Below are 25,899 nucleotides of genomic sequence, written 5' to 3'. Positions count from 1 at the left end.
GCTCTCACCGCCGACCTCAGCCCCGACCCCCGCTCTCACCGCAGACCTCAGCCCCGACCCCCGCTCTCACCGCAGACCTCAGCCCCGACCCCGAACCCCGCTCTCACCGCCGACCTCAGCCCCGGCCCCGACCCCCGCTCTCACCGCCGACCTCAGCCCCGACCCCCGCTCTCACCGCCGACCTCAGCCCCGACCCCCGCTCTCACCGCAGACCTCAGCCCTGATCCCCGCTCTCACCGCCGACCTCAGCCCCGACCCCGATCCCCGCTCTCACCGCAGACCTCAGCCCTGATCCCCGCTCTCACCGCCGACCTCAGCCCCGACCCCGATCCCCGCTCTCACCGCCGACCTCAGCCCCGACCCCGATCCCCGCTCTCACCGCCGACCTCAGCCCCGACCCCCGCTCTCACCGCAGACCTCAGCCCTGATCCCCGCTCTCACCGCCGACCTCAGCCCCGACCCCGATCCCCGCTCTCACCGCAGACCTCAGCCCCGACCCCCGCTCTCAACCTGGCCTCGCCACCCCCGCTTCGCCGCCGGGTCTCCGCTGCGTCCTCGTCTGACTCCTGGGAGACGGGCGGTCGCGTCCGGCTGTTGCAGGCGGTGGACACGGAGTACACCGCGGCGTCGGTGGAGTGGTGCCCGCTGGAAGGCTGCAGGCACTTGCTGGCCTGCGGGGCCTACCAGCTGCGGAAGCCGGAGGACCAGCGCGCCGACCCTGAGAGCGAGGTGTGCGGCGCCCTTCTGGCCGCAGGCGGTCTTGGCCGCGGCTCTCTAGGTCTGCGCTCCCCAGGTGGCGTCTCGAGCAGCGAAGGCTCCGCTCCTCTTTTAGGCGAGGTCTCGGGAAGGGCGGGAAAATACTGCAGACAGGCAGAGCCCACCGCGAATGTTGAGGCATGTCTGGCCTGCAGTGGGGAAGGCTGGAAGAGAAGAGTCTGTGTGGATGTGACATTGGTCTTGTGGTCAGAAGGTAGGTTAGAATGGGCATCTTTTTTTTTTTTTTAAGTTTATTCAGGTAAGTAATCTCTACACCCAACATCGCGCTGGAACTCACAACCTTAAGAGCAAGAGCCCCATTCTCCACCAACTGAGCCAGCCAGGCGATTGGAACGGGAATCCTGAGTGCCTTATATGCAGGTGTGGCTCAAGTTTGTGGACAAAGCCTAGAATAAAGAGAAAATGGGAGTTGGAAGGAGCTATACCTAATCTCTCGAAGGCATCTATTCAGACGCAAACCAGGACACTTAGAAGAATGAGAACTGGCACTCCAGCAACAGGCCTAAGTCAGGACCTTTCAGGGCGACTGGGTCTTGTGGCGACCCTACCATAGCTGGTCCCTATTAGCCCACTTAGAAGGAGCATTCTAGGGGCATCTGGCTGGCTCAGTCGGTAGAGCACGGAACTCTTGATCTCAGGGTTGTGAGTTTGAGCCCCACATTGGGTGTAGAGATTATTTAAATAAAACTTAAAAAAAAGGGAGCATACTATGCTGAGCCCAGCAGAGTTTATTTGCCTGCCCACTAATAGTACAACAAGAGAAGAGACATTTCTCCAGCTCAGAAAATCAGGGATATTGCTTCCAGGTAGAGTTCCAGAGTCTTGTTTTGTTTTGTTTTGTTTTTTAAGATTTTATTTATTTGAGAGAGAGAACGAGCAGGGGGAAGGACAGAGAGAGAAGCAGACTCCCCGCTGAGCAGGGAGCCTGACACAGGGCTCAATCCCAGGACCCGGAGGTCATGACCCGAGCTGAAGGCAGAGGCTTCACCTACTGAGCCACCAGAGTCCCGGAGTCTTGCCAAGCCTTTTCTTTCCCTTGATTCCTTTTCCCATCCCTTGGGTCCCTCGGTATCTATTAGGGTAATCAGAGAATACATCTGCATTTTTTGCAGAGTGGACTGGACGTTGATGAGCCTCAAGTCCGTTTAGGTCGTCTCTACTTGTATAGTTTCTATGAGGACAGCCCTGCTTGCCCCCTGCTTGAGATCCAAAGAAGAGATACTTCTGCAATCCTGGACATGAAATGGTATAATGTTGATAACAATTCCTCTTGTCTGGAATTTGTCAAGAGTATCCATTCATTTAATCAGGGAGCCTGATGCCTGTCAGCATTCAATAACATGGGGAAATGTCTGAACTTTTTCATTTCTTTATTGTTCTGCCCACCTGTTGGCACTTGGAGGGTACAGTAGACTTGGGCTCCTTTCATTTGTCAGTTTCCAAGTCCTAGGGTTGGTATGAGTCTGGGAAGTGATGCTCGTTTTCTGATTGATAAGCTGGGGAATCTTGGAACAGAATTGTAGGCTACAACCTGGTTTTGGAGCTGAAATTTAAATAATAAGTTACTGAGGTGCATAATGCTCTCCTGTGCTCTGGGTGTATCCTGTGTTCTGACTGGCATATGAATTCTCCCCCTCAGGTGCCACATCCCGGTGGCCGGCCGTGCCCTCTTGGCTGTGGCAGATGCTGGTGGGTCCATAGAGCTACTCTGCTTGGTGGGATCTGAGGTCAGTGACTAGGCCCAGGAGTTGTCCTAGTGGGGGGCGGAAGGAATCTGAACGGAGAGGCTTTGGGCGTGAGGCGGTGCTGCTACAAACCTTTTTGTAACATGATTTCTGTTCAGTGGCAAACGTTATCATAAAACATCCTAATCTAGCATGCAGTCTATTTTAAATTATTGGTTCTGCATCGTAACTCTGAGAAGAGGTCACCCATGTGTCACCAGTGGAAGGGCTGAAGTGACAGGGTATTCATTCACCTGTCAGTGGATCTGAAAGTTCTTCTGTGCGGAAAGCCTGGACCAGCATTCTTAGGTTCATGATGCTGGGGCCAAGAATAGCAACGAATTCCCTGTGTGAAAGTGGTATTTGTCACCCATAATTAGGAAGGCGTATGTTTCCCATGTGGCTTTCTCAGAGCATTTGGTATTGATCAGTACCACGTGTTTGCAAAATGACTGCATCTGATTGTTGAAGGATCGGGAGAACTGGGAAGTCCTGTAGTCGAGGGAAGTAAACAGCCCACAAGACCAAGCCCTCACTCGGTGGGAGGGACACACACTAATGCAGGTGTGTGGGACTGGAGCAGGTCCCCTTGCTGTTGGAGTCATGGCAGCTGAGGGCTTGTGTGTAAAGGGCCTTGCTGCAGCCCTGTCTGAGGAATGAGGGAGGGAATAATCTGGGGAAGACTGTGGGCCCACGAACCACGTTCTGGCAAGAGCAGGTAGCCTGCAGAGAGACCCTGAGGAGGCAGCCTGCTAGGAGCCTTTTGAGAGTGTTAAGCACTGTCCAGCTTGCCTAGGTAATAAAAAACTTAAATGTATCTTAGAAAAGAGAAACAGCATTTCATGGCTAGTTGTGGCTTCTGAAACGGAAACTAGAGGAAAGATCCCGTTGTCGCTGTCCCTGAAGACAGAGTGTCCCAGCATCCCTTGAGGCGGGGAGAAGTGGGGAGTGTGCGCCAGTGCTGCTACCTGGAGCCCGTGTAGGTGGTGGGGTTGTGTCTAGGAGTGCATGGACAGCGAGGGGTTCTGAAAAGCAGAGAGACCCACTTCCACTCAGGTCACATGTGTGGGAAAGTCCTCCTGCAGGTGTGTGAGCTCCTGGAGAGCAGGGGCCAGGCCCCCAGTGTCCTCAATCTGTGATGAATCAAGGACTAACACACTTTGTTCATCTAGTAGTAGATGAGGGAATGATGGCCACCTGAGCTAGAGGAAGCGCCTTTCCAGGGTTCTGGGCTGTTTCCCTTTGATAGGGCTCTTTTCTCTCCAGTAGAATGCTTACACACTGCAGCCGGTTTCCAGCTGTGCCCTGGAGAAGCAGTGTCTGGCCCTGTCTCTGGATTGGTCCACCGGGAAAACTGAAAGGTAGGGGCCGGCGTTGGTGAGGGACCCCAAGTCTTTCCTCTGAGAAGTCTTTCGTCTCTTCATGCAAGAGAGAATTGAAACCCTGCACCAGCCTTGACTGCGGCTTCCCAGGCCTGGGAATATCACTACCAGTCCTAATCTAGAAAGAAAACATTCCGACTTTTCAGATAAAAGGGATGGTGTTTTCATCAAGAGAAGCTGACACGGGTTTATTTTGACAAGCGAAGTGGTAGTTTTGGTTTCTGCCAGATGCCCAAACGTCTTAAAGGGCAAGTCCATGGACCAGGTCCATGGAGAACCTCTCTCTTGACATGTCTTGGAGTGTCACCAGTTGGGAACCAGAAGAGGGTGATGAGTTTGGGTCAATGAATAAATTCAGCTGGGTTTCTCCATTGGTTCCCTGTGTCTAGGGCCAGTGACCAGCCCTTGAAAATCATTAGCAGCGACTCCAAGGGGCAGCTCCACCTGCTAGAGGTGAATGGGGCGGGGCCGGCGCTGCAGGAGGTGGTCACGTGGCACGCCCATCACTTTGAGGCCTGGATTGCTGCCTTCAATTACTGGCAGACAGAAATCGTTTATTCAGGTTGGTACTTCTCCGCTGGGTGTCGGCCCCGTGAGGGAGGGAGGGAGCAAGTGTGGCACATGTCAGGCCCAGGACTCCGGGCGTGTCGGGATCTTGACCCTTTGTGGAGACAGAAGCTGTAGTTGGTACTCGCTGCTTAGCTGTTGAGGCTTTGCGGGGTCTTGGGTAGCGCTGACCACAGTGTTGGAGCCGCGGGAGCCCTGTCTCCTGCCACTCTTGGCACCTGGTCCCTCGCTCCTGCTGTGAGAAATCCAGAATTCCCGCATTTCCCGCTGCTGTTTCTGTGTCCAGTATCGACTTTGTCATGTAGGATTTCAGGCTTGTCTCCTCCCGTTTTGGATACAGTTTACCTTCCCGAAGAGAAGATAGGGTTGATTTCCTGGTATTGTGAGTGGTATGTATTGTGGGTGCTGATGTGAGAATGAGAAATTACTAGAACTAGAGGTTGCAGGAGCCAGGTAGCTGTGGTCAGCCTCTCTTGGCCAAGTGGGGAGGACTCATGGGACATGGGAGGCGGGAGGTGGGGGCATTGGCCCCTGAGAAAAGGCAGAAGGGGAGCTGCTGGATTTGCAGAGAGGCAAAAGATCTGACCCTGGTTTCCTTCTGCATCCACTTGCTGGTAGTGTGCTAAGCTCCACAGTGAGCGGTGAGGCCAGGGACGTTCTGTTGGACTGTAGGCCGCTGCATGGTCCCCCCCTTTCTGCCAGAACCGCTCTCACTCAGCTCCTCAGTGGCCTGATCCAGAGAGCACCCTCTCAGCAACATTCCCATGCTGACCCCGTCCTGGCGCCGTCTTTTCCTTGGGTTACCCTGGACTTTTCCTCTTCTTTCTGATTGCTCTCCATTCTACTTTGCTGGCTCCTTCCCTCTGCTTGAAAGTGTTCGTGTCCTCTGGCCTCTCTCTGGTGCTCTTCTCTCTCTGCATTGTTGCTCTCCTGACTTCAGCTACAGTCTCTGTCTTCCAGAAACAACTGCATTTTGGTTGCTTAAGCAGACCTCTCTCTCTCTCTCTCTTTCTTTGCGTGTGTCTCTCTCTCTCTCTTTCTCTCTCTCTCTCTCTCTCAAGGAAATTTTTCTTATTTATTTGAAGTGATCTCTACACCCAGGGTGGGGCTCAAACTCACGACCCTGAGAGTTGCATGCTCTTCTGACTGAGCCAGTGAGGCACCCCAAGACTTAATTTTTTTAGGTCTTCTCGTTCTTGGATTACACTACCTTGAGGCTTAGCTAATTCAGAGCAAGGGTATTGTGGGGGCTATGATTTAATAATTCAGCACCAACTCGTTTATTCAGGGAATGTTTATGGAGCCTCTACTATGTGCCATGCACTGTTCTAGGTGCTTGAGATCCGTGAGTGAACAAGACGGACAAAAGTCCCTGCTTCCACTGAGCTTACATTGAGGGATGGGCAGCGGTCATGGAGCATAGCGTATAATGAGTGAACAGAGGGCACAGTAGCTCAGAGGTGATAAGTGCTTTGGGAAGAAGAAAGGTAGACCAGGGTTGGGGGGCTGGGGTGGGGGCAGGTGCAGGCTGTCCTGTTACAGAGCATGGTCACTGTAGACAGAGGCCTAGGGCAGGAGTGAGCCTGCTTCACGAGGAGAGCAGCAGGACCAGAATGGTGGGAGGGGTGGCAGAACAAAAGCAGGTGAGATCAGGCCACAGGAAGGACTTTCTTTGGCTTTTGCTCAGAATGAAATAGGAACAATAGCAGGATGTTGAGCAGAGAGATGACATTTTCTGACTTACATCGTAGAATTGAAGGGGATCTGCTTCGCTATAATGTGTTGAGTAGAGACTGCAAGGAGGTGGGGGCAGAGCCTGGAGACCTGCCATGCGGGTGGGGCAAGAAGGCCTCGGACCAAGTTGGGAGTAGTGCACACAAGGGAAAAGTGCTAGGACTCTGGATGTATGTGTGCAGGTGGGTCAAGAGGGTCTCCTGGTGGGTGAACGTGGGTGTGAGACGGGAGGGAGCAGCGTGTAAAGAAGCCACTACCAGGCTTCTCCGTAACTGAGCCACAGGACCGCAGCTCGTGTTGGGGGCGCCCCTGCAGGCCTCGTGCTGGCTCTGCTGGTCTGCTTACTTGTAGGTCACGTTCATGCCGTAGCCCTTCTGTCTGTCACAGGGACCTGCGGCGTGCTCAGTAACACCTGTTGGATGGGCAGGTAGTTGAATGGAAGCTGGGTAGGTGGTGGGCAGGTGGGTATATGGAAGCACAGACGGTTGAGTGGATGGATGGGTGGAGGGGTCAGACCCAGGTGTTTTTCTTTTGCTCCTCTTCATCCTCCCTGTGGGTCCTGCTTTTCAGCCTTGCTCCCCTTCCTTCAGGATAGCCACCAGCACCCTGTATCTTGTTGTTGCTTTTCTTCAAAGACTGCATTATGGTGCCAGCTTCCCCCTTCTTCCTATTTTTTCAATTCCCCAAGACAAGCAGGGGTCCTCTTTACTGTAAGGTTACAAAGGGCACTTCCCTTTAAAACACATGGGGGTGTGCTGAAGGTTCCAGAAACTTAAGAAGTGCTCATGTTTGCTGCCTTCTGCACGCAATTCTGGTTCAGAGTTCTTTGATACGGCAACTTTGGTTTGCGGCAGCCAGGAGCATTGATTGCTGGAGTCTAAAGAGAAGCCCCGTTAGCCATGTTGTGACCTGGAAATTCTTTCCCTAACTTCTTGGGCTTCCCTTTTATTCCTGTAGCCTGAGCCCCCCAGCCTTTCCTGTCTTCCCCACAGGGGCCCTCTCCAAGTCTGAAGACACAGTTCTAGGACAGGGCTCTTCTGCCTGGTGGCAACCTGAAATCACCCAGGAAAAGTCATCCACAGGGATTGCCCCACGGGCATAAATTCCCTCCCTGAGGAGTGGCTGCCTGCTGTTGTCAGTGGATCTTTCTGTTCCCACGCAGGTGGGGACGACGCCCTTCTGAAAGGCTGGGACACCAGGACACCGGGCACATCTGTGTTCACTAGCAAGAGGTAGATTATCAAGGGCTAGCCCTCGGCATGTAACACCAGCCCTCCTGTCCCTCCTCCGTGGACTTTCCACTGGAGACGTGCCCCTGCGTGGGAGCTTGCTCAGGCCTTGCACTTTTGCCTACAGACACTCCATGGGTGTGTGCAGCATCCAGAGTAGTCCCCATCGGGAGAACATCTTGGCCACAGGAAGGTGAGTCCCTTAGGGTTGGCTCACAGGGGTCCGTCTTCCATCTTTCACTTCCTTCTCTCATGTTGACCGTTGCAATGCTGTTGAATTGGACCAACTCTTACACCAGAGTGTGGCTATCTGGGCTTGGGGGAAGGGACTTTGTCCTATAGAGGGATGAGTGGTATGGGTTTCTCCAGGAGTGTCCCCTGCCACCTGGGGGCCGTGGGGGAAAAGTGGGCATTGGTTTTCCTGCATGATCCCTGTGCTCGGTGGGTTTCAGCTATGATGAGCATGTTCTGCTGTGGGACACTCGGAGCATGAAGCAGCCGTTCGCAGACATGCCCACGCAGGGCGGAGTGTGGAGGCTCAAGTGGCACCCTTTCCACCATCACCTGCTCCTGGCAGCGTGCATGCACAGTGGCTTTAAGATCTTCAACTGCCAAAAGGCGATAGGTGAGTAGGGGCCCCTTGGCAGCCAGGCCTGGGGTGGGGGTTCCCAGTTTCCCTGCTCCCTTGCTCTGCACATCCCCAGGCTCACACCGCCATCTCACCAAGGCCCGTAACTGGGCCAGCCTCGAGCCTCAGTCTGCAGCACTCTGCTCCTTAGCCATGGGTCTTACCTGACCAGCTCAGTTCTTCTGATACCTCCTGCCGTTCAGCTGTTCTCTGCCCTCTTAGGACTCTGCTCCAGAAGCATTCCAGAGCCGTCCTTGGCCCACCTCCTGCCACGTCTTCCTGCCTGTGCAGTGTGGTGGTCTGTGTGCTCTCATGTTCCCAACATGCTTCAGCTCTCTTCCCCTTGCTCCCTTGCTCACTCTTTCTGGGCAGCTCCCAGCACTGGTCAGACCCAGTTCCACTTGGGCCTGAGCCACACAAGGGGGTTGGAGGGAAAGAGTAACCCTGTGGGGTCTCACTTTAGGTTGATGTTACAGTGGGTCCTTGGAGTTGCCAGGCGAACCGTGGCCTTTCTCCTGCCAGCCATTCTTTACTGTCAGAACTCTTTCACATTTTCTTCTCTCTTCTCAAGCTGCCAATGCCCCCTTTCCCTCCTCGTTCTGTTTGTGATCCCCCTCCCTCCTTGTCCATACAAAGAAGTGAGTAGAGACACCACCTGGCCAGTGTGGCTCTGAAGCCCAGTCTCCTCGGTGCGGGGCTGCACTCCGGGCTTCCTGTTTTGTGTTTTCAGTTCCTCCAACTGTTGCGCATCCGTTCTGGTAGTGACGCGAACATGCAGTTCTCAGCTGGAAGCCTTGTGAGATCTTGCGTGTTAATGTGGGTATTTACAGCAAGAAGTTGCCCTCTGAGCACTGCTTTTGCTGCATTCCATTAGTTTTGGGGTGTGGTATGTTTTCATTCATCTCCAGTACTTTCTAATTTCCCTTGTGATTTCTTCTTTGACTCATTAGTTATTTATGAGCATGTTGTTTCATTCCACATTTTTGTGACTGGCCTAAATTTCTTTGTTACTGATTTCTAATTTTATTCCTTCATGGATTCCTTTTAAGTTATTGAGACTCGTATTGTCGGTTCGTGTGTGGTCGATCCCAGAGAGCGTTCCGTGTGCTCTTCAGAAGAGTTTGCTCTATGGCCCCGGGCAGAGTGCTCTGCAGATTCTGTTCACATGCTCTGTTGGTTTTCTGTTTGGTTGTTCATTATTTTTTTATTAAAAAAAATATATATATATACACATATGTAAATATGTATATATATATATTTTTACAATTTTTTAAAAGATTTTATTTATTTGTTAGAGAGGGGGAACACAAGCAGGGGGAGTAGGAGAGGGAGAAGCAGGCTTCCCACTGAGCAGGGAGCCCGATGTGGGGCTCGATCCCCCATGGTCCCTGGGATCAGGACCTGAGCCAAAGGCAGATGCTCAACGACTGAGCCACCCAGGCGCCCCTGTTACCATTTTTTCTACGTTTTAAAATTAGCATTCTTTTATAAGGAAGAGCTTTCTTTTCTCCTATATATCTGTATTTATTAATTGTCCATGTAGATTCATGGCTTTTATGTTACTCAGTGGGCCATAAAGTGTTATTGTCATTACTCATTATAATGTTCACATCATCCTAGAGCTTTCTCATGAAAACCCCCTGAAGCCGTCTCCTGTGTGTGCCACATGTCCCTACTGATTTTTGAGTACTTCCCTCGATTTTTGGCCACCAGGCCTTCCATCTGGTGACAGTTTTCTAAGTCCACACCCCAGGTCACCGGCCACTAGTTTCCTGTAGCTGCTCTTGCCATCCTTGGCCTTGCCCTGGACCCTAGACTATCTCAGGTTTGGCAACACTTTGTCATTTCTTTCTCTGGTTGAATGTTGCTTTCAAACCTTTTATAGCTAGACCTCTTTCCAGTCCTGCCCTCCATCCTCAAAGTTGCCATAGCAACTCACCATAAGGAAAACTGCTTAAACTCTTTAGTGACTCCTTTCCAAGCTCAAACCCAGACTTTATGGAGCATGCAGAACTCTGCACGATTGTAACCCTCCAGACATGTGTCGCCACTCCCTGATGGCATTTCAGCCACGGGCACTTGTGGTTGCCCAGATGTGTCCTGTTCTATCTCTATACTTCACACATGCTTGTTCTCTGTTTCTCATGCATCCCTGTTGCTCCCATCTGGCTACCTCCTTTGTCCTTTGCTTTGAAGTCTTCACTAAGAGACTTTTGCCAAGTCCTCCAGCTTGGAAAGGCACCCTCGCCCACGTGCTTCTGTAGCTGGTTTCTCCCTCAGGCACACACGCAGTGCACTCCCTGCAAGTGAAGGTCTGTTTTCTCCTCATCCGTCCACATCTCAAGGGTCCCTTTGTGTGACACACAGTGGTTGCTGACTCTGCTTTTAGCAGAGTCTCCCTTTGAGAGTGGGCAGGGGCCACTGGTTGGAAGTGATGAGATCAACCCTGGGTAACGTCCCATGTTCTCATTCCAGAGGAGAAGCAGGAAGCCTGCACAGTCTCTGTGTCCCATACGTTGCCCAGCTCATTGGTGTATGGAGCTGACTGGTCCTGGCTCTACTTCGGCCATCTGTCACAGACCCACCAGCCATGCTGCTTGGGGGCCTTTCCCGACAGCTACTCAGGAGCCAAAGCCTCACAGCTCTACAGCCTGAACGCTGTACGGCAGTCACCAGCAGCCTCTTCTCATCGTCTAGCAGAGGACGAGGAAGAGGGTCATTCCAAACTTCAGAGCAGCAGCAGACCGAAGACGCCTCTCCATCCACTCACAGAGGACATGACGAAGAGCGGCAGCTGGTACCACGCTGCAGGGCCCAAGGTCTGTGACTGTGACCTCTCTCTGGAAGCAGCGAGCTTGGACGTTGACCTCCTAGCTACTTGCTCCTTTTATGATCACGTTCTTCACCTCTGGAAGTGGGAGAGCAGCTGAGCTAGGGAAGAGTTTGGTTGAGGTCATAAAGACCATTTCCACAAATAAAACCCAGAGTGTGACTCTGAGTGAACTGCCCTCAGACCGTCTCCTTGAGAGTCTTCCTGTACGCCACAGGTGACCGCATAGGGCTCAGTGCACCTCACGGGCTCTACGGGGTGAACAGAGAAGCTCTTGGCTTTCTAAATAAACCTTATCTGCTGCGGCAAGTGGTGACTCTGCCTGATAGCAAGGAGTCTGCTATTGTGGGAGTGGAGGGGTCTTGGTTCCCAGTTCAAACTTCCCAGTTTCTTGTGTGCATAGGGACATTCAGCTCTTCGTACTTATTTAAATGAGCTAAATGAAAGTGTGTGTTTTTTGTTTTTAAGATTTCATTTATTTGAGAGAACAGAGAGAACACAAACGGGGAGGGTCAGAGGGAGAGGGAACAGACTCCCCACTGAGCAGGGAGCCCCACGCAGATCTCAATCCCAGGACCCCAAGATCATGACCTGAGCTGAAGGCAGACGCCTCACCGACTGAGCCCCCAGGCGCCCTGAAAGTGTGCTTTTCCTTAAAGCTACTTAACAATAGTTTTACATGAACATTTCAAAAGATCACCTCATCATGGCACCAGATGTGCTTATTAGTCTCCCATGCTGATAAGCAAAGGGAAGTGTGTACACATTGAGTTGCCTTATCGTGTCATAAACTTGAAATAGGTTAGTGTGGTGGATTGATCCCTCCTCCCCCTTGTAGCTTTAGTACCTGAGTGGCTTCCAAAGCCTGGACGCGGAGTAGCTTGAAGACATAACTGAATTTGTGACTCATCTGACTCCCACAGACCTCATTCTTGTCTCTCTGGAAGAAACACGTTGAAGTGCAGGCCAGTGTGGAGTCTGGCAAATCTTCAGTAGGTACTAATCTCGTAAGTAGGTGTTCAGGGGCAGAAAACATGCACCGTTCTTTAAGATTTTATTTCTTTGAGAGAGTGTGTGTGCCAGAACAAAGGGCGCAGGCAGAGGGAGAAGCAGACACCCCTGCTGAGCAGGGAGCCTACGCAGGGCTCCATCCCAAAACCGCAAGACTATGAACTGAGCTGAAGGCAGACCTTTAATGGACTGAGCCACCCAGACATCCCAGAAAACACATTTCTATTTTTTGCTTTATTTTCTGATGAAAATATAGGTCAGAACACGTAAGAAATTACTGTGCTAAAATGATCGATTCCCAGCTAATGGCGCATTTATTTCAATAGAAGAATTTGAACCCTCCTTTAGCGTGTAACGGTATTTAACATAAAAATCAATTAAATATTAAGCAGAACACAGAAGACCAGAGGGACTGTGCACAGAAACAGGCGAACCCAGAGGAGAAAGAGACTAGATTACTGGAGGTTTGCCCCCAAAGCAGCCGCTTTTGAACCCATAAAGCATATGCTCGTTGGTTTCGTGGGGTGAAGAGTCTGGGCGATAAATTAACCAGCGCTGTCACGTGGCACGACGTGCCCTGTGCATCCTCTTCCTTTTGCAAGCTAAGCCGTGTGTTCTTGCCCCAAAACCGGTCGGGAGACGACGGCTTCCAGTTTCACCGGGAGTGGGGTCTCCAGGGTTCTGCCTCGGTCCTTCCATCTCGCAAGGACCAGACGCCAGAGCCGATCCGTCCGGCGGCCGGGGAGGAGGGACGGGCGCAGTCGGCAGGCTGGCAGGCACCCCGCCGCCCCTAGCGCGGGAAGTTCTTGGGGTACAGCTGGAAGAGCTTGCCCTCCTGGGTGGGCTCGAAGCCGTACTTCCCCAGCTGCTCCGGGTCGAAAGTGCCGTCCCGGAAGTCCTTCTCGACGGCAGGCGCTACTGCCTCCCGGAAGAGCTGTTCGGCCGTCAGGGGCGTGTCCGCGCCCGCCTGCGCGCGGTAGTTCACGTAGGGCTTGAGCCTGAAGCCGGCCAGCTCGGGCACCACCAGCTCCGGGACCATCTCCTTGATCTGCACAAACTTCCCGCCGCGGCCGTGGACGCCGGTGCCCTTGGCGCCGCGGCCCTTGTAGAAGGTGCGCGGGCCCCGCTTACTGGTCCATCTGCTCATGCGGTCGGCGCCCCGCACCACGATGCGAGCAGCCCCGCTCAGGAGGCCCATGCTGAACCGTGCGCCCCGCCGGCGCTGTCCCAGACAGCTCGCACGCGCCGCGATCAGCCGCACCGCCCTCCGCTTCCGGCGCCCTCGGCGGCTTCCGGCGCCACCCGGCGGCTTCCGGCGGTCAGCCCGGCTTCCGGCGCCACCCGGCGGCTTCCGGCGCCACCCGGCCTCCGCGCCGCAGCAAGAGCAGCTCCGATTGGCGGCGCTGCGTCCAATGCACAGCCTCGGCCCTGCGAGTGGGCGGGACGTGCGGGCCCCGGCCAATGCGCTGGGAGGTGCGACGTCCGCGGCGGGGCGGTGGGGGTAGTGACGGGAGCGCGGGCGTCGGGAGCGCGCGGTCCCGGTGAGTCACCGCAGAGCGCCCCGAGATGGCGGTGCCCTGGGCCTGGCGCTGTGAGGCAGGGTAGCCATCAACGCCCCCAACCCCTGCCGGGACGCACCCTGCCCCGCAGGCCCTCCCGGCCGTGCGCTGCGTGGTGGGAGGCGCAGGTGGGAGGCGGGTCCCCCGGACGTTAACCACCACTCCCAGCCCCGACGCCCGTCGACCCCGAGCCCCCAGCTCCGAGGTTCCCCGACCCTGAGGCCCAACCCTGACGCCTGTCAACCCCCAGCCCCCAACCCAGACGCTACCGCGAGCCCCCCAGCCTCGCTGTTCCCAAACCTAAACCCCCTAACTCCGATGCCCCCTTAGCTCCGACACCCGTCAACCCCAGCTCTCCAACCCCCGACGTCGGCCAGCCCCAACGCTTGTCAACCCCGAGGTTACACCGACACCCCCCAACCCCGATGACTCCCTAAAATGACACCCCAACCTGGACGGCCACTAACCCCGATGCCTCCCTAACCTGCCGCTTCCCAGCCTTGCAGCCCCCTGCCTCCCACTTCGTCTGGCTCTGTGCTGTCCCAGGCGGAGAAGCAATGACTTCCACTTCTGTGTCCCTAGCAGGTGCTGGGGGCCGTGAGCTCTACCCCATTTCAGACACTCAGGGATGGGATGTGTGGGGAGACTGCCTGGTCAGGGCACTAGCAGGCCACAGAGCTGGGGTCAAGGGCACTGCTGGCCCTTCAGGAGACTCGTCTGAGAAGGAAGGGTTTTCCATGTGGGTGGCAGAGGACGCAGGACATTTGACCCAGGAGCAAATGCACTATGACCCTGCATCTGCCTTCTGAGTCCTGACTTCTCTGGATGGGATTTTGGGAGAGAAGAGTCTTCTCTTGCTGCTGCTTTTCTAAGGGGCCTGGGAGCCACAGGGTGAAAGCCCCAGACCTGGCTCCTCCCCACTAGACAGGGGCAAGGTGCACCAGCTCCCCAAGTTCATCCTCCTCTGGACCTGACGCACCCACCTTGAGGACTCAACCCCACTGGATAGGAACCCCCCTGAGGCAGGCCACTAGGGTGTCTCACAGTTCCCTGTGGGGCCCCATGCACCCCTTCCCCGCCCCCAGCCACAGCCTCCTCCCTGTGGCCCTGGGAGCTCCTGGCGGCACTAGGCCTTGGCTGAGCAGTCCACGCTTGCCCTTGACCTGCTGGGTGAAGAGCGGGACTTGGCTGCAGTTGTGGGTTCCTGGGCAGCCACAGGAGAGCTGTTTTCAGAGAGGGGAGTGGCTCTGGTCCCTTCCTGGAGAACACAGCTTTCCGTCAGGGTTTTCCTTTCAGTGCAAACATAATTTAAAGAGAAAAGGAGCCCAGGAGGAAAGGCTGAAAGCATTGCTCTGCCCCGTGAGCATGAGCTGGGGGGACCCTTGCCCTCCTTTGAACCAATCTTTCCTCTTTTCACCTTGACTGGTTTTGTTTGTTTGTTTGTTTGTTTGTTTTTCATTTTTAGCCATGAAGCAAGAGGAGGATGCCAGCGCAGAGGTATGGAACTGGAGGGTTCCAGGATTGATTCAGAGCCTCAGAATTCCCAGTCAGGGGCATTTCTGGACAAGGAGATTTGCTCTGTGGGCAGCTCCTTGAAGTCGGCTGAATGGGAGTGGCAGCTTGGGCCCCTCTGTCCCCTTGTCAGAGTCGAGACCCTGCCACTTCTTCCCCCGAGGTCACAACTGTCAGTTCCCGCTTCCCCTTAGGACTTCTGTTTGCTTCGACGCGAGTCTTTTCTCCGTGGAACATCTGTAGCCATATCACAAAGGCCTTTATTCCTAAAGCAGAAAAGTGGATGCATTAAAACAACCATGAAAAGCCTGAGATGCTCAGTGTAGGAGATTGTATAACTCAGTTACAGGCCACCTCTGTGACCCTTTCCTTGGTTATCTTTGGTTGTCCTTGACATGGTGGCTGAGCTCCAGGGGACACACCTAAGTGAAGAGTGGGTTGTGGGTGCTGTCATGTTGACAGCTGAGCACTCAGGGCCAGGAGGGGCTGGGTGCCTCAGCTCCGAAGCAAAAAGCTCCCACTGCTTCCATTTGCCTGCTGAACCAACTTCAAAGACTTGCTTTTCTGGGCCACGTACTTACCCTGTCTTGCGGCAACATTCTGCTTTTGAGACTTTTTTCTGAATGCCCTTCCATTTCATTGGGTTTTCTGGCATCCATGCTGTGTCTGGTGCTCTCTCGCTAAGGATCGGACAGGATACTTTAGTCCTTGGCACTTGTGACTTGAAAGGATTAACAGGTGCCTCCTGCCGCATCCTGTTCCTGGCTGCTTGGGGGGAATGCAGAGTGGCTGCTTGCTTGGCTGGTTTCTCTTGCTCGTTTTCATCTTTTTGAGGAATCAGCCAATATTCTCCGTGTGGGTGGCCCCAGCCATCTGCCCGTTCACCATCCTGTGCTCACTTTTTTCTCTTCCTCCTCCCTCCCTTGGGTCTGAGCTTCTGAAGCCCCACTAACTCCTTCCCTAGGAGGTGGTAGGGAGCAGGCACATAACCTTTCCCTGCTATGAGCTGGTATTCAAGGTTCTCAAAATCCAGAAAATCTCAAAATCCGTGGCTCTTTGGGGTTTCTCAGCATTGCTGTGGTGTAGGCTTCCATGTGCCCTGAGGCCGGCAGCGCACAGTCCTGTTGGTGATCAGAGGGCACCGAGTGATGGCCTTCGCGCCCCCTGTGGCCAGCCGGGCTTGCTCCTCTAGGCTTGCATCTGAAGGACTGGAAAGCTGAAAATTTAGGATTCACATGCGATAAAAATGCGTAGGGTATTTGTGGTCAACACAGCCCAGCTGCTGGCCCTGCCCAGCTGCCTGACCCGGTGTCCCGTGGGTGGCCGTGGGAGACCGGTTTCTTTGTCTCCTGAGCAGGTGTGCTCAGAGGACCTTAGCAGCCCAGAAGATCACTTCTTCCCTAACCAGCAGCTCTATTCTTGCTGCCCTGGGAAGCCAGGGCCACGCCTGTGTTGGCCCTTCCTGACCACAGTGTTCTCCCCTAGGCTGGCTTCTGTCTGGGTGCTGCCCTGCAGTCCTGGGGGCTGCAGTTGACGGAACAGCATTCACAGTCCACCATGGTAACCACCTCAAGTGCTTCCTGGTGACGGGTGGGCCCTGGGGTTTGTGGCTGCTCCTGGCCCCTTTGTCCCAGCCTGTTGCCAGGGTGGGGAGGGGCAGTGTGGCAGTCTTGCTGATGGGTGCTCTGTCTGTAACCTCGCCCAGCTGATGGGGATTGTGATTGGAGCCCTCCTGGCCCTGGCCCTCGTTGGCATCACCGTCTTCTTTGTGTACAGAAGGGTTAACCGATTCCGTGAGTATCTCACTTCAGACTCCAGCTCTAGGGGTAAGGGACAAGGGCTTGGGAGGGTGGGGGAGGTTTGGGTGACTTGCCCGTGTCTTGAGCTCCTGGGAGCAGCCCTCAGGCCCATGATAGCTTTTGTTGGGAACTGCCAGCCTGTCCCAGCTGAGGCTGTGCATGTCGGACCCATGGAATTTGTGTATGTCCCCAGCTTCCTTGGCTCACATTTCTGAGCAAAACTTTGGTAAGAGGAGACGCAAGTCCTGCTCCCTGTGAGCCAGCCTGTGCCGGCCCGGGCCCAAGATGCCATGTGCCTTTCCCCCACACTGTATGCCGGAGCAGGGACAGGACAGGCTCGGTGTGCACAGCCTACGGGCTGCCTGGCAGAACCCTCCCACCTCTTTGTGTCCCAGCCGTGGCTCAGGAGGCCCCTCTGCTCCCCTTGCAGGACAAGTACAGCCCACTCCTCAGTACAGGTTCCGGAAGAGAGACAAAGTGATGTTTTATGGCCGGAAGATCATGAGGAAGGTAACCTGTACTGCAGGCCTGTGGCTGCCCTCACCTCCGTACCCTCAGAGACTCTTAGCCAGCGCAGGAGACGGAGGCTCCGTCGGCCTCTGTCCTGGGGCATGGCGGGTCCTGCCAAGATTTGGACACTGGGAGGCCTCCCTTGTCCTCATCAATACCCACGTGGAGGATAAGCAGCCTGGTCACCCCCAGCCCCTCCCACTCCCCGAGGGCAGGAGGGACTCAACACTACCCAGGGGCTTGCTCCAAATAGCTGCTGACGTTTTAGAGTAGCATCTACCTAGCACTTTTTTCTGATAAGCAACTAATACATGTTCTCTGTAGCAAACTTGAAGTGCCACAGGAGAAGGCACGTGAGTCCTTGCGTGGACCTCCCATTCTTCTCAGCGTCAGGCTGTGACGAGGAGGTCCACTGGGGCTGCTCACGGGCCTCGAACCTGAACGCCGCTGCCTCACAGCCTCGTGCGGGGCCACGTGGGCTGACCTCAGGCAGGTCTTGAAGGAGCCTGCACGTGGTCAGGTGGGGAGGCAGTCAACCAGTGATCCCACTGAGGACTGTGCAGGGACCAGACCTGGGCTGAGGAGGACAGGAACGTGGTCCAGTGGTGCCAGGTCACCTGGAGGGAAGGAGGAGTTGTGACCACACGCCCACAGCTGACGCCCTGGGGCAGGAGCCACTCGGGGAGCAGAGGGCTAGTGGCTGCCCAGAGGGGGCTTGCTGACATCCAGGAACCAGTCGCTCTGCCCTGCTAGCACCACAGGGCAGATGAGCTGGCCTCGGTGGGGAAGGGGCAAAGAGCTTTCCAGACCTGCGATGATCATGCAGGGACTCGGATTCTAGGTGGGGGGTGGGGCAGTAGGACAGGACAGGGCCAGCTTTTTTAATATATGTATATATTTATTTATTTATTTTAGAGAGAGAGCTTGCATGAGTAGGAGGGGCGGGGAGAGGGAAAGAAAATCCCAAACAGACTCCATGATGAGCACAGGGCCGGACACAGGGCTCAGTCTCACAACCCTGAGATCACGACCTGAGCCAAAACCAAGAGTCAGATGCTTAACTGACTGTGCCACCCGGCGCCCCAGGGCCAGCTCTTAAAAGGCTGTGGAAAGGGGCTGCTGTGTCAGCGCGAGAGAGGAGAGGCTGAGCATCAGCCTTGCAGGCAGAGGGAACACAGGCCTGAGGACCTGGTGCTCTGAGAGCGCCAGGTGTTTGGGGATATGGCCTCGAGGTGCTTCATTGTCCCAGGTACCAGGCATGGTTCCCTGTGTCCTGGGTAGGCCAGGCAGGCAGGGCCAGACCCTGGGAGCTGAGGCCACGCCCGCAGGCAGCCCACAGGGCAGGTCCTGAGGGCTGTGGCTGAGCCTTGAGGCTGAAGGCCAGGTCCATTAGGTCCAGGCTCAGGACTTGGCCTCTCCTTTCACCCTGCAGGTGACCACGCTGCCCCACACACTTGTGGGGAGCACGGCAGCCCCCCGGCAGCGGGTGAGGAAGAGGACCAAGGTGCTGTCTTTGGCCAAGAGGTACTAGGAGTGTCCTTCAGACCACACGCGCCCCAGCTGCCCTCCCGGGAGGGCACTGGTGAGCCTGCTGGCCATCACTGCTGCCCTGCCTCTGGGTCGCAGTGCTCACACCGTCTGCTTGGAATCCCTTTGGGCTCCAGGTGCACATATCTCTGCTTTGTAGGATTCTGCGTTTCAAAAAGGAATACCCAACCCTGCAGCCAAAGGAACCACCACCCTCCCTGCTGGAGGCTGACCTCACGGAGTTTGACGTGAAGAATTCTCACCTGCCGTCAGAAGTGTTGTACATGCTGAAGAACGTGCGGTAAGACAGAAGCTGGGTGACAGAGGCCTGCTGCAGGAGGGCCTGGGGCCGCGCTCCCTTCCCTCTGGCCACCAGTGCAGTCTCTCGAGCGTCTTTCCTGTTGTATTTGTTTGCCTGTCAGCATTTCCATGTTCAGGAGGAAACTCAGAGCAGGTTCGGGAAGTGTGGGGCTGGATCAAAGCTACAAGCCTGGGCTTCCTTCCATCTCTGCCTGGAAACCCTGTTCCTCTTTCGAGCACTGCTTCACCGTCCTGGGCTTTTGTGTACGCCTCTGATTCGGATTCGTGGTCATGGCTCAAGAGTTCTTTGAGCTGATGGGAAAGCAGTTTATGGGAATTCCTGAAGTTTCAGCTTCAGTCCTGACAGTGAATCGGGTGGCTGGTGCTGCAGGGTCTGCACCTCCGTGAACCCCAGCTCTGGATCTGGCCCGTGGTGACGGGGGCAACGGCTCTATCCCCATCAGCCTCCTTCCCTCCTTCGTGGAAGGTCTCCCACATGTGCTGTGGTTTTGCAGGGTCCTGGGCCACTTCGAGAAGCCGCTGTTCCTGGAACTTTGCAAACACATGGTCTTTGTGCAGCTTCTCGAAGGGGAACATGTCTTCCAGCCGGGGGAGCCGGATACCAGCATCTATGTGGTGCAGGATGGGCGCCTGGAAGTCTGCATCCAGGACGCGGTGAGAGTGCCTGGCAAAGTGTGTGTCGGTGGCCCGAGGGAGTACAGAGCGAGGTGGAGGGTGTGGGTCTGCTGTGTTGTGTGTGTTTGTTTTTTAAGTAAGCTCTACACCCAGTGTGGGGCTTGAACTCATGACTCTGAAATCAAGATTGCACACTCTACCGACGAGCCAGCCAGGCGTCCCTGTTGTGTTTTTACTTATATGTCTGCCATTTAAAAGATTTTTTGAAGTTTTCTATTGAAAAGTTAGTGTAAAATTTTAAGTTTCAGTTCTTTGGGGAAAAAGGCACACTTTGTGTCAAAAGCATTGGCTCACAGTTGGTGTGCCCTTTGATATCGGTGCGTTACCTTTCACTCACACGTGTGGGGTGCCCATCGCTTAGTGGGTTCAGTGGCATTTGGTGGTTTTCTGCATTTTACCTGTTCTAAGCCTTTTGAGGTGTCTCTCCTGTGTCCTTAGAACACCCTGCAGTGGTTGGGTATTGATCTGCCACCATCAGTCGCACCCGCCCTTGCCTTGTGTTCAAGTTTTAGATTGTGAATGATTTTAACTCTAAGAAAATAATTAAGGTATTACTTTGCTTGAAAAGATATACTTACTTTCGGCCTCTGTTGAATTACACCCTTGAATCAGAGTTGCCAGGGGGCGATCTCCAGGCCAAGCCTGTGGAGGTCTTGCTCTCCAGCAGGGCGCATCCTTTGATGTGCCCAGGAGCGTGATCCAGGCTCCCCACCTCTGGTTGCTGTTGAAGCAGACACCCGGGGAGCCCCAGACTGCATGCGGTGGCCCCTGACCTTAAGGAAGTCCCCACCTGCCTGAACCCTGGGGGTGGGCCCTGACCCAGCTTGGATCCCACATGTCCTTTCTAGCCACGATGTTGTCTGTGTGTGTCGCCTCATCTACACTGGACTTGATGGGATGATGAGAAAGGAAATGGTCTTCGTCCAGCCCCCTCCCGTCTGAGCCATCAGTGCCCAGGGCTGGCGCCACCCAGCTGGTGGGCGTTTCCTGGAATGGAGCCTTTGGACGAGAAGGAGGGGTTCTTGGAGGCTGACCAGGGCCAAGTTTGAACAAGTTCAAAAAGGATTTTCCCGGGTTAAGCTGAGATGAAGTTCCTATACTAAATAACCACCGTAGTTTCCTTTCTTTTTTCTTTCTTTTTTTTTTTTTTTTAGTTTCGTTTCTTTTTTAATCCAGTGGAAAAATATATCAAAATGCTGTGATTTATACCAGTAACAACTGAGTTTGGCCTTCACAGCCTTCTTTTTTTTTTTTTTTTTTTTAAAGATTTTATTTATTTATTTGACAGAGAGAGACACCGAGAGAGGGAACACAAGCAGGGGGAGCGGCAGGCAGAGGGCGAAGCAGGCTTCCCACTGAGCAGGGAGCCCGATGCAGGGCTCGATCCCAGGACCCTGGGATCATGAGCTGAGCCGAAGGCAGACGCTTAACGACTGAGCCACCCAGGTGCCCCGTCACAGCCTTCTTTTTAGATCAGCAAACTCCTTAGGTTTTGTGAAATTCAATCTAAGTCCTCCTGGTGAGGACAAGCCACAGGTTGAAGGGCCACGCTCAGAATGGACTTCCTGATTGCTCTTACTCATTGTCATGTCTTCTGTCCTCTGCTTTGGAGCTTACCACACCTGAATTCCCGGAGGTCAGCTAGGGCATGGCCTAACTCGGGGCAGGCGACAGTGGAGGCTGGGTGGCCCAGCGGGCCTGGGCTGGGCTGAGCCTCCTGTCAGTGGATGACTCTGCCCCGCTTCCCGAGTGCAGGACGGCAATGAGGTGGCGGTCAAAGAGGTTCTGGCCGGAGACAGCGTCCACAGCCTCCTCAGCATCCTGGACGTCATCACCGTGAGTGCCCCGGGTCCACCCAAAGTCACCTGGACAGCAGGCCCCTCAGCGCCAAGGCCAGTTCTCCCCAGTGGCGAGGGGCTGGCCTAGGATGGGAGGGACCCCCCCCGGAGGTCAAGGGTGTGTGTGGGAGCAAGTTGAACTGTGTGTTTAGGAAGAGCTGGGCATTTGCTTATGTGTTTTGGCTGTTTTTTAAATGATTATTTTTTGGACTGAGTAATATATGCACATGGTCCGAGATTCAAAAGGGACAAACATTGTATAGTGAAAACATTTCCTCTCACCCTTTAGGCCCCAGGGCTCCTTCCTAGGAGGGGCCCTCTTGTGGATCTTCTGTGCCAACGGGTATCTCTGTTGTTCTCAGTTTTCTGCTGTTGAGTGTTGTGGTGAATGGTTTTGTGCGCACGTATTTGTTGTTTCATGTATTTGACTAGCGGAGACTTCCCGGGTGTGAGGGTACACCCCCACCCCCACGCCTGAGCCACAGTCCCGCGGGAGGGCGCCCGTGCCCTCACCCACCAGTCAGGCAGTCATCTCATGTTTGATCTTTGCCAGTCCAGTCAATTACAAAATAACATCTCATGTTATCTTGTAAGTTTTAAACTTACTATCATGGAACATTTCTTTTTTTTTTTTTCTTTTAAGATTTTTATTTATTTGAGAGAGAGTATGAGCAGAGGGAGAGGGAGAAGCCGACTCCCCGCCGAGCAGGGAGCCTGATGCGGGGCTCGATCCCAGGACCCCGGGGTCATGACCTGAGCCGAAGGCAGAGGCTCAACTGACTGAGCCAGCCAGGCGCCCCGTCATGGAACATTTCAAACATACGCAAAAGTAGACAGAACAGTAAAATGAGTTATTTGTGCGTCACTAGCTGTAGAATGTCTTGGCTCAGCACACCTGTTCCCTTCTCATTAACTAGAATTTAATGTCTCATTTTCTTTTTCTTCAGAGTAAAATCTTTATACAGTGAAACAGATGTTAAGTGTGCACTACCCGAGTTTTGATAATGCACACCTCTGTGTAGCTCAGACGGTGTGTTTGATTGTCACCTTACCTTCGAGGTTATACTTTTAGCTGTTCATTGAGGCAGCTTGAACCTCAGTTTCCCCCACACACTGCACAGAGGGGCCTCCAGAGTGGTTTAGCAGACCTTGGCAAGGATGCGTCCATGCGGGGCTAGGAGTCTAGGTACTTGTGTGACACTCACGATGGGTGGGGCCCTTGGTGGGTACCCTCTGATCTAGCCCTGGGCTCTTGTGTACGAGGGAGTGACAAACTCAAGACTTTGGGGGTGTCCACTGTGTTCCCCCGTCCCTTTTAGGCTGGCACAGGCGTGCTTGGAGCTGTGTTGGGGCCTGGGGTGGACCTGTTTTTATAGGACTCCGGCATCTTGCTCTGCCCCCAGGACCTGTGTGTCTTCACAGGACCCTTGGCCAGCACTGAGGGAGACACCACCTCCTCTGAGCAAGGCCGGCCTGTCTTGAAAGGCCAATGCGTCTACCTAGAGCGCGGTGCTGGGCCAGCGCACCCAGGTGTGCAGGGCAGGTCCCATGGGGCTCTCGCGGGACTCTGGTATGTGTCACCATCTGTAAGGTGCACTGTGAGCCTGAGAAGCCCAGGAGGTGTAGACAGATTGTCTGTCTACATGGAGATAAATTAGGGAGTTATGCAGCTCTGTACCCTCCTTCTTCCTTGGCGAGGATTAAGCAAAAAATAGCTTTGGTGGAGGCTCTTCTTGGTATTTCTTGTCTGCAGTGAGTCCTGGTCTCACTGTAATTTTGGGCTTGGACACCATTTCTTGCAGCCCCAGGAAATGTGTGCTATGAGCAGGGCCTCCCCAGCCTGCTGCATCCCTGCCCTCCTCCTGGGGTGGCAGCCCATCTCCCTTCAGTGGGGTGGGGTAAGAAAACAGGAGTGATATTTGAGAGAAAATAATTCTGTATTGTGATTAATTGATCATCTGGAAGGACAAAATTTTTGCCTAATAAATACTTGTGTTTGTCATTTAAAAAAATTCTATCCAAGTAATATAGACAAATTCTAAAAACAGTTTTGGTGTTTTGTGAATCACAGTTGTCTGCTCGACTGCCCCCTCCCCAGAAAAGCCACTTCCATCTCCTCTAGGCTTTCTGGGCAACCTGCTTTTCTTGCTCTTTTGTAATCCTTCCATCGTAGATTCAAGTGAGCTTCCTGGCCTGGAAATGAGGGCAGACTTTCCCGATTGCTCTGCTGGCCTCCCCACTCCTCCCACCCCAGCAAAGCCACACTGAAGCAATGTTGTTCACCTCAGTGAGGTTCCTTTCTTGTTTTGCCTGGAGTTAACAGTTGCCTTGGTTTTTGGGTGGCTTAGTTTTTTTGTGTGTGTTATGGTCTGGTGCCCTGCCCCAGTGCCCTGTGAGTTGGGAAGCCCCCGAGCCCCCATCTTTTTGTCCAGCCTGACCTCCCTGGGCTGAGCTCCAGCTCCCCCGGGGTCCCTACTCCTCACCTGGGCCCTGTCCTTCTGTCTGTGTGGGGCTCTCACCTCTGCTCCCTTGGCCAGCTTGCTTGTTTTGGTGGAGCAGTTCCTGTCTGCTTCCCAAGAAGGGTGTGAGGGAGATAGAGTTCTGGAACCTTACAAATCCAGAATTGTCTTTATTCTGTGCTGCCTTTACCTTTCTTTCTTTCTTTCTTTCTTTTTTAAGACTTTATTTGAGAGAGAGAGCGAGCGAGCACAAGCCGGGGGGGGGGCAGGCAGAGGGAGAAGCAAACTCCCCACTAAGCAGGGAGCCTGATGTGGGGCTCAATCCCAGGACCCTGAGATCATGATCTGAGCCGAAGGCAGATATTTAACCGACTGAGCCACCCAGGTGCCCCTACCTTTACCTTTCTGTTATACTTTCTAGGAGATTTCTTCCACTTCATTTTCCAAACCTTCCACTGAACTTCTAATTTCAGTCACCATATATTTTATTTTATTTGTTTTTAAATTTTTAAAAATTTTTAGTATAGTTACACACAGTGTTACATTAGTTTCAGGAGTACAACATAGTGATTGAGCACTTCCGTGCATCACCTGGTGCTCATCCCCTATTTCACCCGTCCCCCCTCTGGTTATCATCAGTATGTTCTTTATAATTAACAGTCTGTTTCTTGGTCTCTCTCTGTCTCTCTCCTTTGCTCGTTTGTTTTGTTTCTAAAATTCCACATATGAGTGAAATCATATGGTATTTGTCTTTCTCTGACTGACTTATTTCACTCAGCATAATACAGTCTAGGGGCTCCTGGGTGGCTCCCCACTCTTGATCTGGGCCCAGGTCCTGGTCTCAGGTTGTGAGATCAAACCCCTCATCGGGCTCCGTGCTGAGTGTCGAGCCTGCTTAAGATTCTCTCTCTCCCTCTCCCTCTGCTGCTCGAATGCACTCTCTCTCTCTCTCAAAAAAAAAAAAAAAAAAAGAAATACTCTTAGATCCATTGCGTCATTGCAAACGGCAAAATTTCGTCCTTTTTTATGGGTGATATCCCGTTGTATACACGTGTGTGTGTATTATACGTATGTACGTGCATACACACGGCTCATCTTTATCCGTTCATCAGACAGCGGGCACTTGGGTTGCTCTGTGTCTTAGTTGTTGTGAGTGATGCTGCAGTAAACACGGGGGTGCACATACGTATATACGTATGTGTGTATATACACACATATTTTGCATGTATATTTTTTTAGTGTTTTCATATTCTATGGATAAATGCCCAGCAGTGGAATTACTGGAGTCATGTGGTAATTGTATTTTTAATATTCTCCATATCCTCACCAACAATTGTTGTTTCTTGTGTTTTTGGTTTTAGTCACCATGTTTTTTATTTTAGGAGCTCTTTCCCCCCACCAAATTTTTTTTTTTAGATAACATTTTATTAACAAAAGGTTTTCTTTTGCTCCCTGTGTCCTCTCTCACTCTTTTGGGTCTCTCTTCTCTTTTTATTCTGGCTTCTGTCTCTCCCATTTGTGCGGGAGTGACATCCACATTGACCCGGCTACATCGGCCCCACCCGCGAGCCAGAGTGAGTCACCGAAAGAGCGCTACACGCAGCAAGGCTGACCTGTGTCAGCACACGAGAGGGCCAGGCGGGCCACACAGTCCCTGCTGTAACTGCTCAGCCTGGCCTCCCAGTGTTCCAGTAAAGACTTATTTACAAAAAAGGGCAGTGGGTGAGATTTGGCCCTTGGGCTGAGGTTTGCCCATTCTGGCCAATTACTGTTACCTGTCAGGACTAGGTTGATTGGGCTCAGTGGGGGCATAACGT

General features: G+C 53.6%; 3 protein-coding genes across 12 annotated transcripts in view; 2 read left to right on the top strand and 1 right to left on the bottom strand.

The window, feature by feature from the left end:
• Positions 1-755: 755 nt before the first annotated feature.
• On the top strand, positions 756-11,180 carry DPH7 (diphthamide biosynthesis 7). Of its 3 annotated transcripts, none has more exons than XM_036064978.2 (9): positions 756-778; positions 1,890-2,023; positions 2,417-2,504; positions 3,771-3,862; positions 4,273-4,445; positions 7,347-7,416; positions 7,541-7,606; positions 7,866-8,038; positions 10,517-11,180. In XM_036064978.2, exons 2-9 carry the CDS (start codon positions 2,016-2,018, stop codon positions 10,969-10,971), a joined length of 1,125 nt encoding a protein of 374 aa, XP_035920871.1. In that variant the 5' UTR covers positions 756-778; positions 1,890-2,015; the 3' UTR covers positions 10,972-11,180. The 3 variants fall into 3 exon arrangements, with proteins under 3 accessions (XP_035920871.1, XP_077918225.1, XP_035920870.1); XM_078062099.1 differs by having other exon boundaries at positions 776-793; XM_036064977.2 differs by lacking the exon at positions 756-778 and adding an exon at positions 816-970.
• Positions 11,181-12,173: 993 nt separating this feature from the next.
• Positions 12,174-13,197, bottom strand: MRPL41 (mitochondrial ribosomal protein L41). Its single transcript, XM_078062100.1, has one exon. The coding sequence runs from the start codon at positions 13,078-13,080 to the stop codon at positions 12,673-12,675; it is 408 nt and encodes a 135-aa protein (XP_077918226.1). The 5' UTR covers positions 13,081-13,197; the 3' UTR covers positions 12,174-12,672.
• Positions 13,198-13,341: 144 nt separating this feature from the next.
• PNPLA7 (patatin like domain 7, lysophospholipase) overlaps positions 13,342-25,899 on the top strand; it is a 63,788-nt gene continuing 51,230 nt past the window's right edge. For 4 of the 8 annotated variants that reach the window (XR_013443911.1, XM_078062088.1, XM_078062089.1 and 1 more), the window contains exons 1-9: positions 13,342-13,423; positions 14,907-14,938; positions 16,439-16,513; positions 16,659-16,746; positions 17,183-17,262; positions 18,695-18,786; positions 18,950-19,090; positions 19,605-19,764; positions 21,541-21,621. Coding sequence is in view for 7 of the 8 variants with exons in the window: in XM_078062088.1 (XP_077918214.1) it covers positions 14,909-14,938; positions 16,439-16,513; positions 16,659-16,746; positions 17,183-17,262; positions 18,695-18,786; positions 18,950-19,090; positions 19,605-19,764; positions 21,541-21,621 (747 nt within the window). In the remaining variant the exon portion in view is untranslated. Of the gene's footprint in view, positions 13,570-14,906; positions 14,939-16,438; positions 16,514-16,658; positions 16,747-17,182; positions 17,263-18,694; positions 18,787-18,949; positions 19,091-19,604; positions 19,765-21,540; positions 21,622-25,899 lie in introns of those variants that run through there. The other 4 variants (XM_036064954.2, XM_036064953.2, XM_078062090.1 and 1 more) reach the window with 4 other exon arrangements.

The sequence above is a fragment of the Halichoerus grypus genome, chromosome 14, assembly GCF_964656455.1.
Source record: "Halichoerus grypus chromosome 14, mHalGry1.hap1.1, whole genome shotgun sequence".
NCBI lineage: Eukaryota > Metazoa > Chordata > Mammalia > Carnivora > Phocidae > Halichoerus > Halichoerus grypus.
This window is presented reverse-complemented; position numbering and strand designations above follow the sequence as displayed.

Bases quoted from the DNA above. Each gene is read 5' to 3' on its own strand.
- DPH7 (XM_036064978.2), top strand. The intron at 3,863-4,272 runs GTAGGGGCCGGC...CCCTGTGTCTAG, and splicing joins TCCACCGGGAAAACTGAAAG to GGCCAGTGACCAGCCCTTGA. The intron at 7,607-7,865 runs GTGAGTCCCTTA...GGTGGGTTTCAG, and splicing joins AACATCTTGGCCACAGGAAG to CTATGATGAGCATGTTCTGC.
- MRPL41 (XM_078062100.1), bottom strand. From the start codon at position 13,080: ATGGGCCTCCTGAGCGGGGCTGCTCGCATCGTGGTGCGGGGCGCCGAC.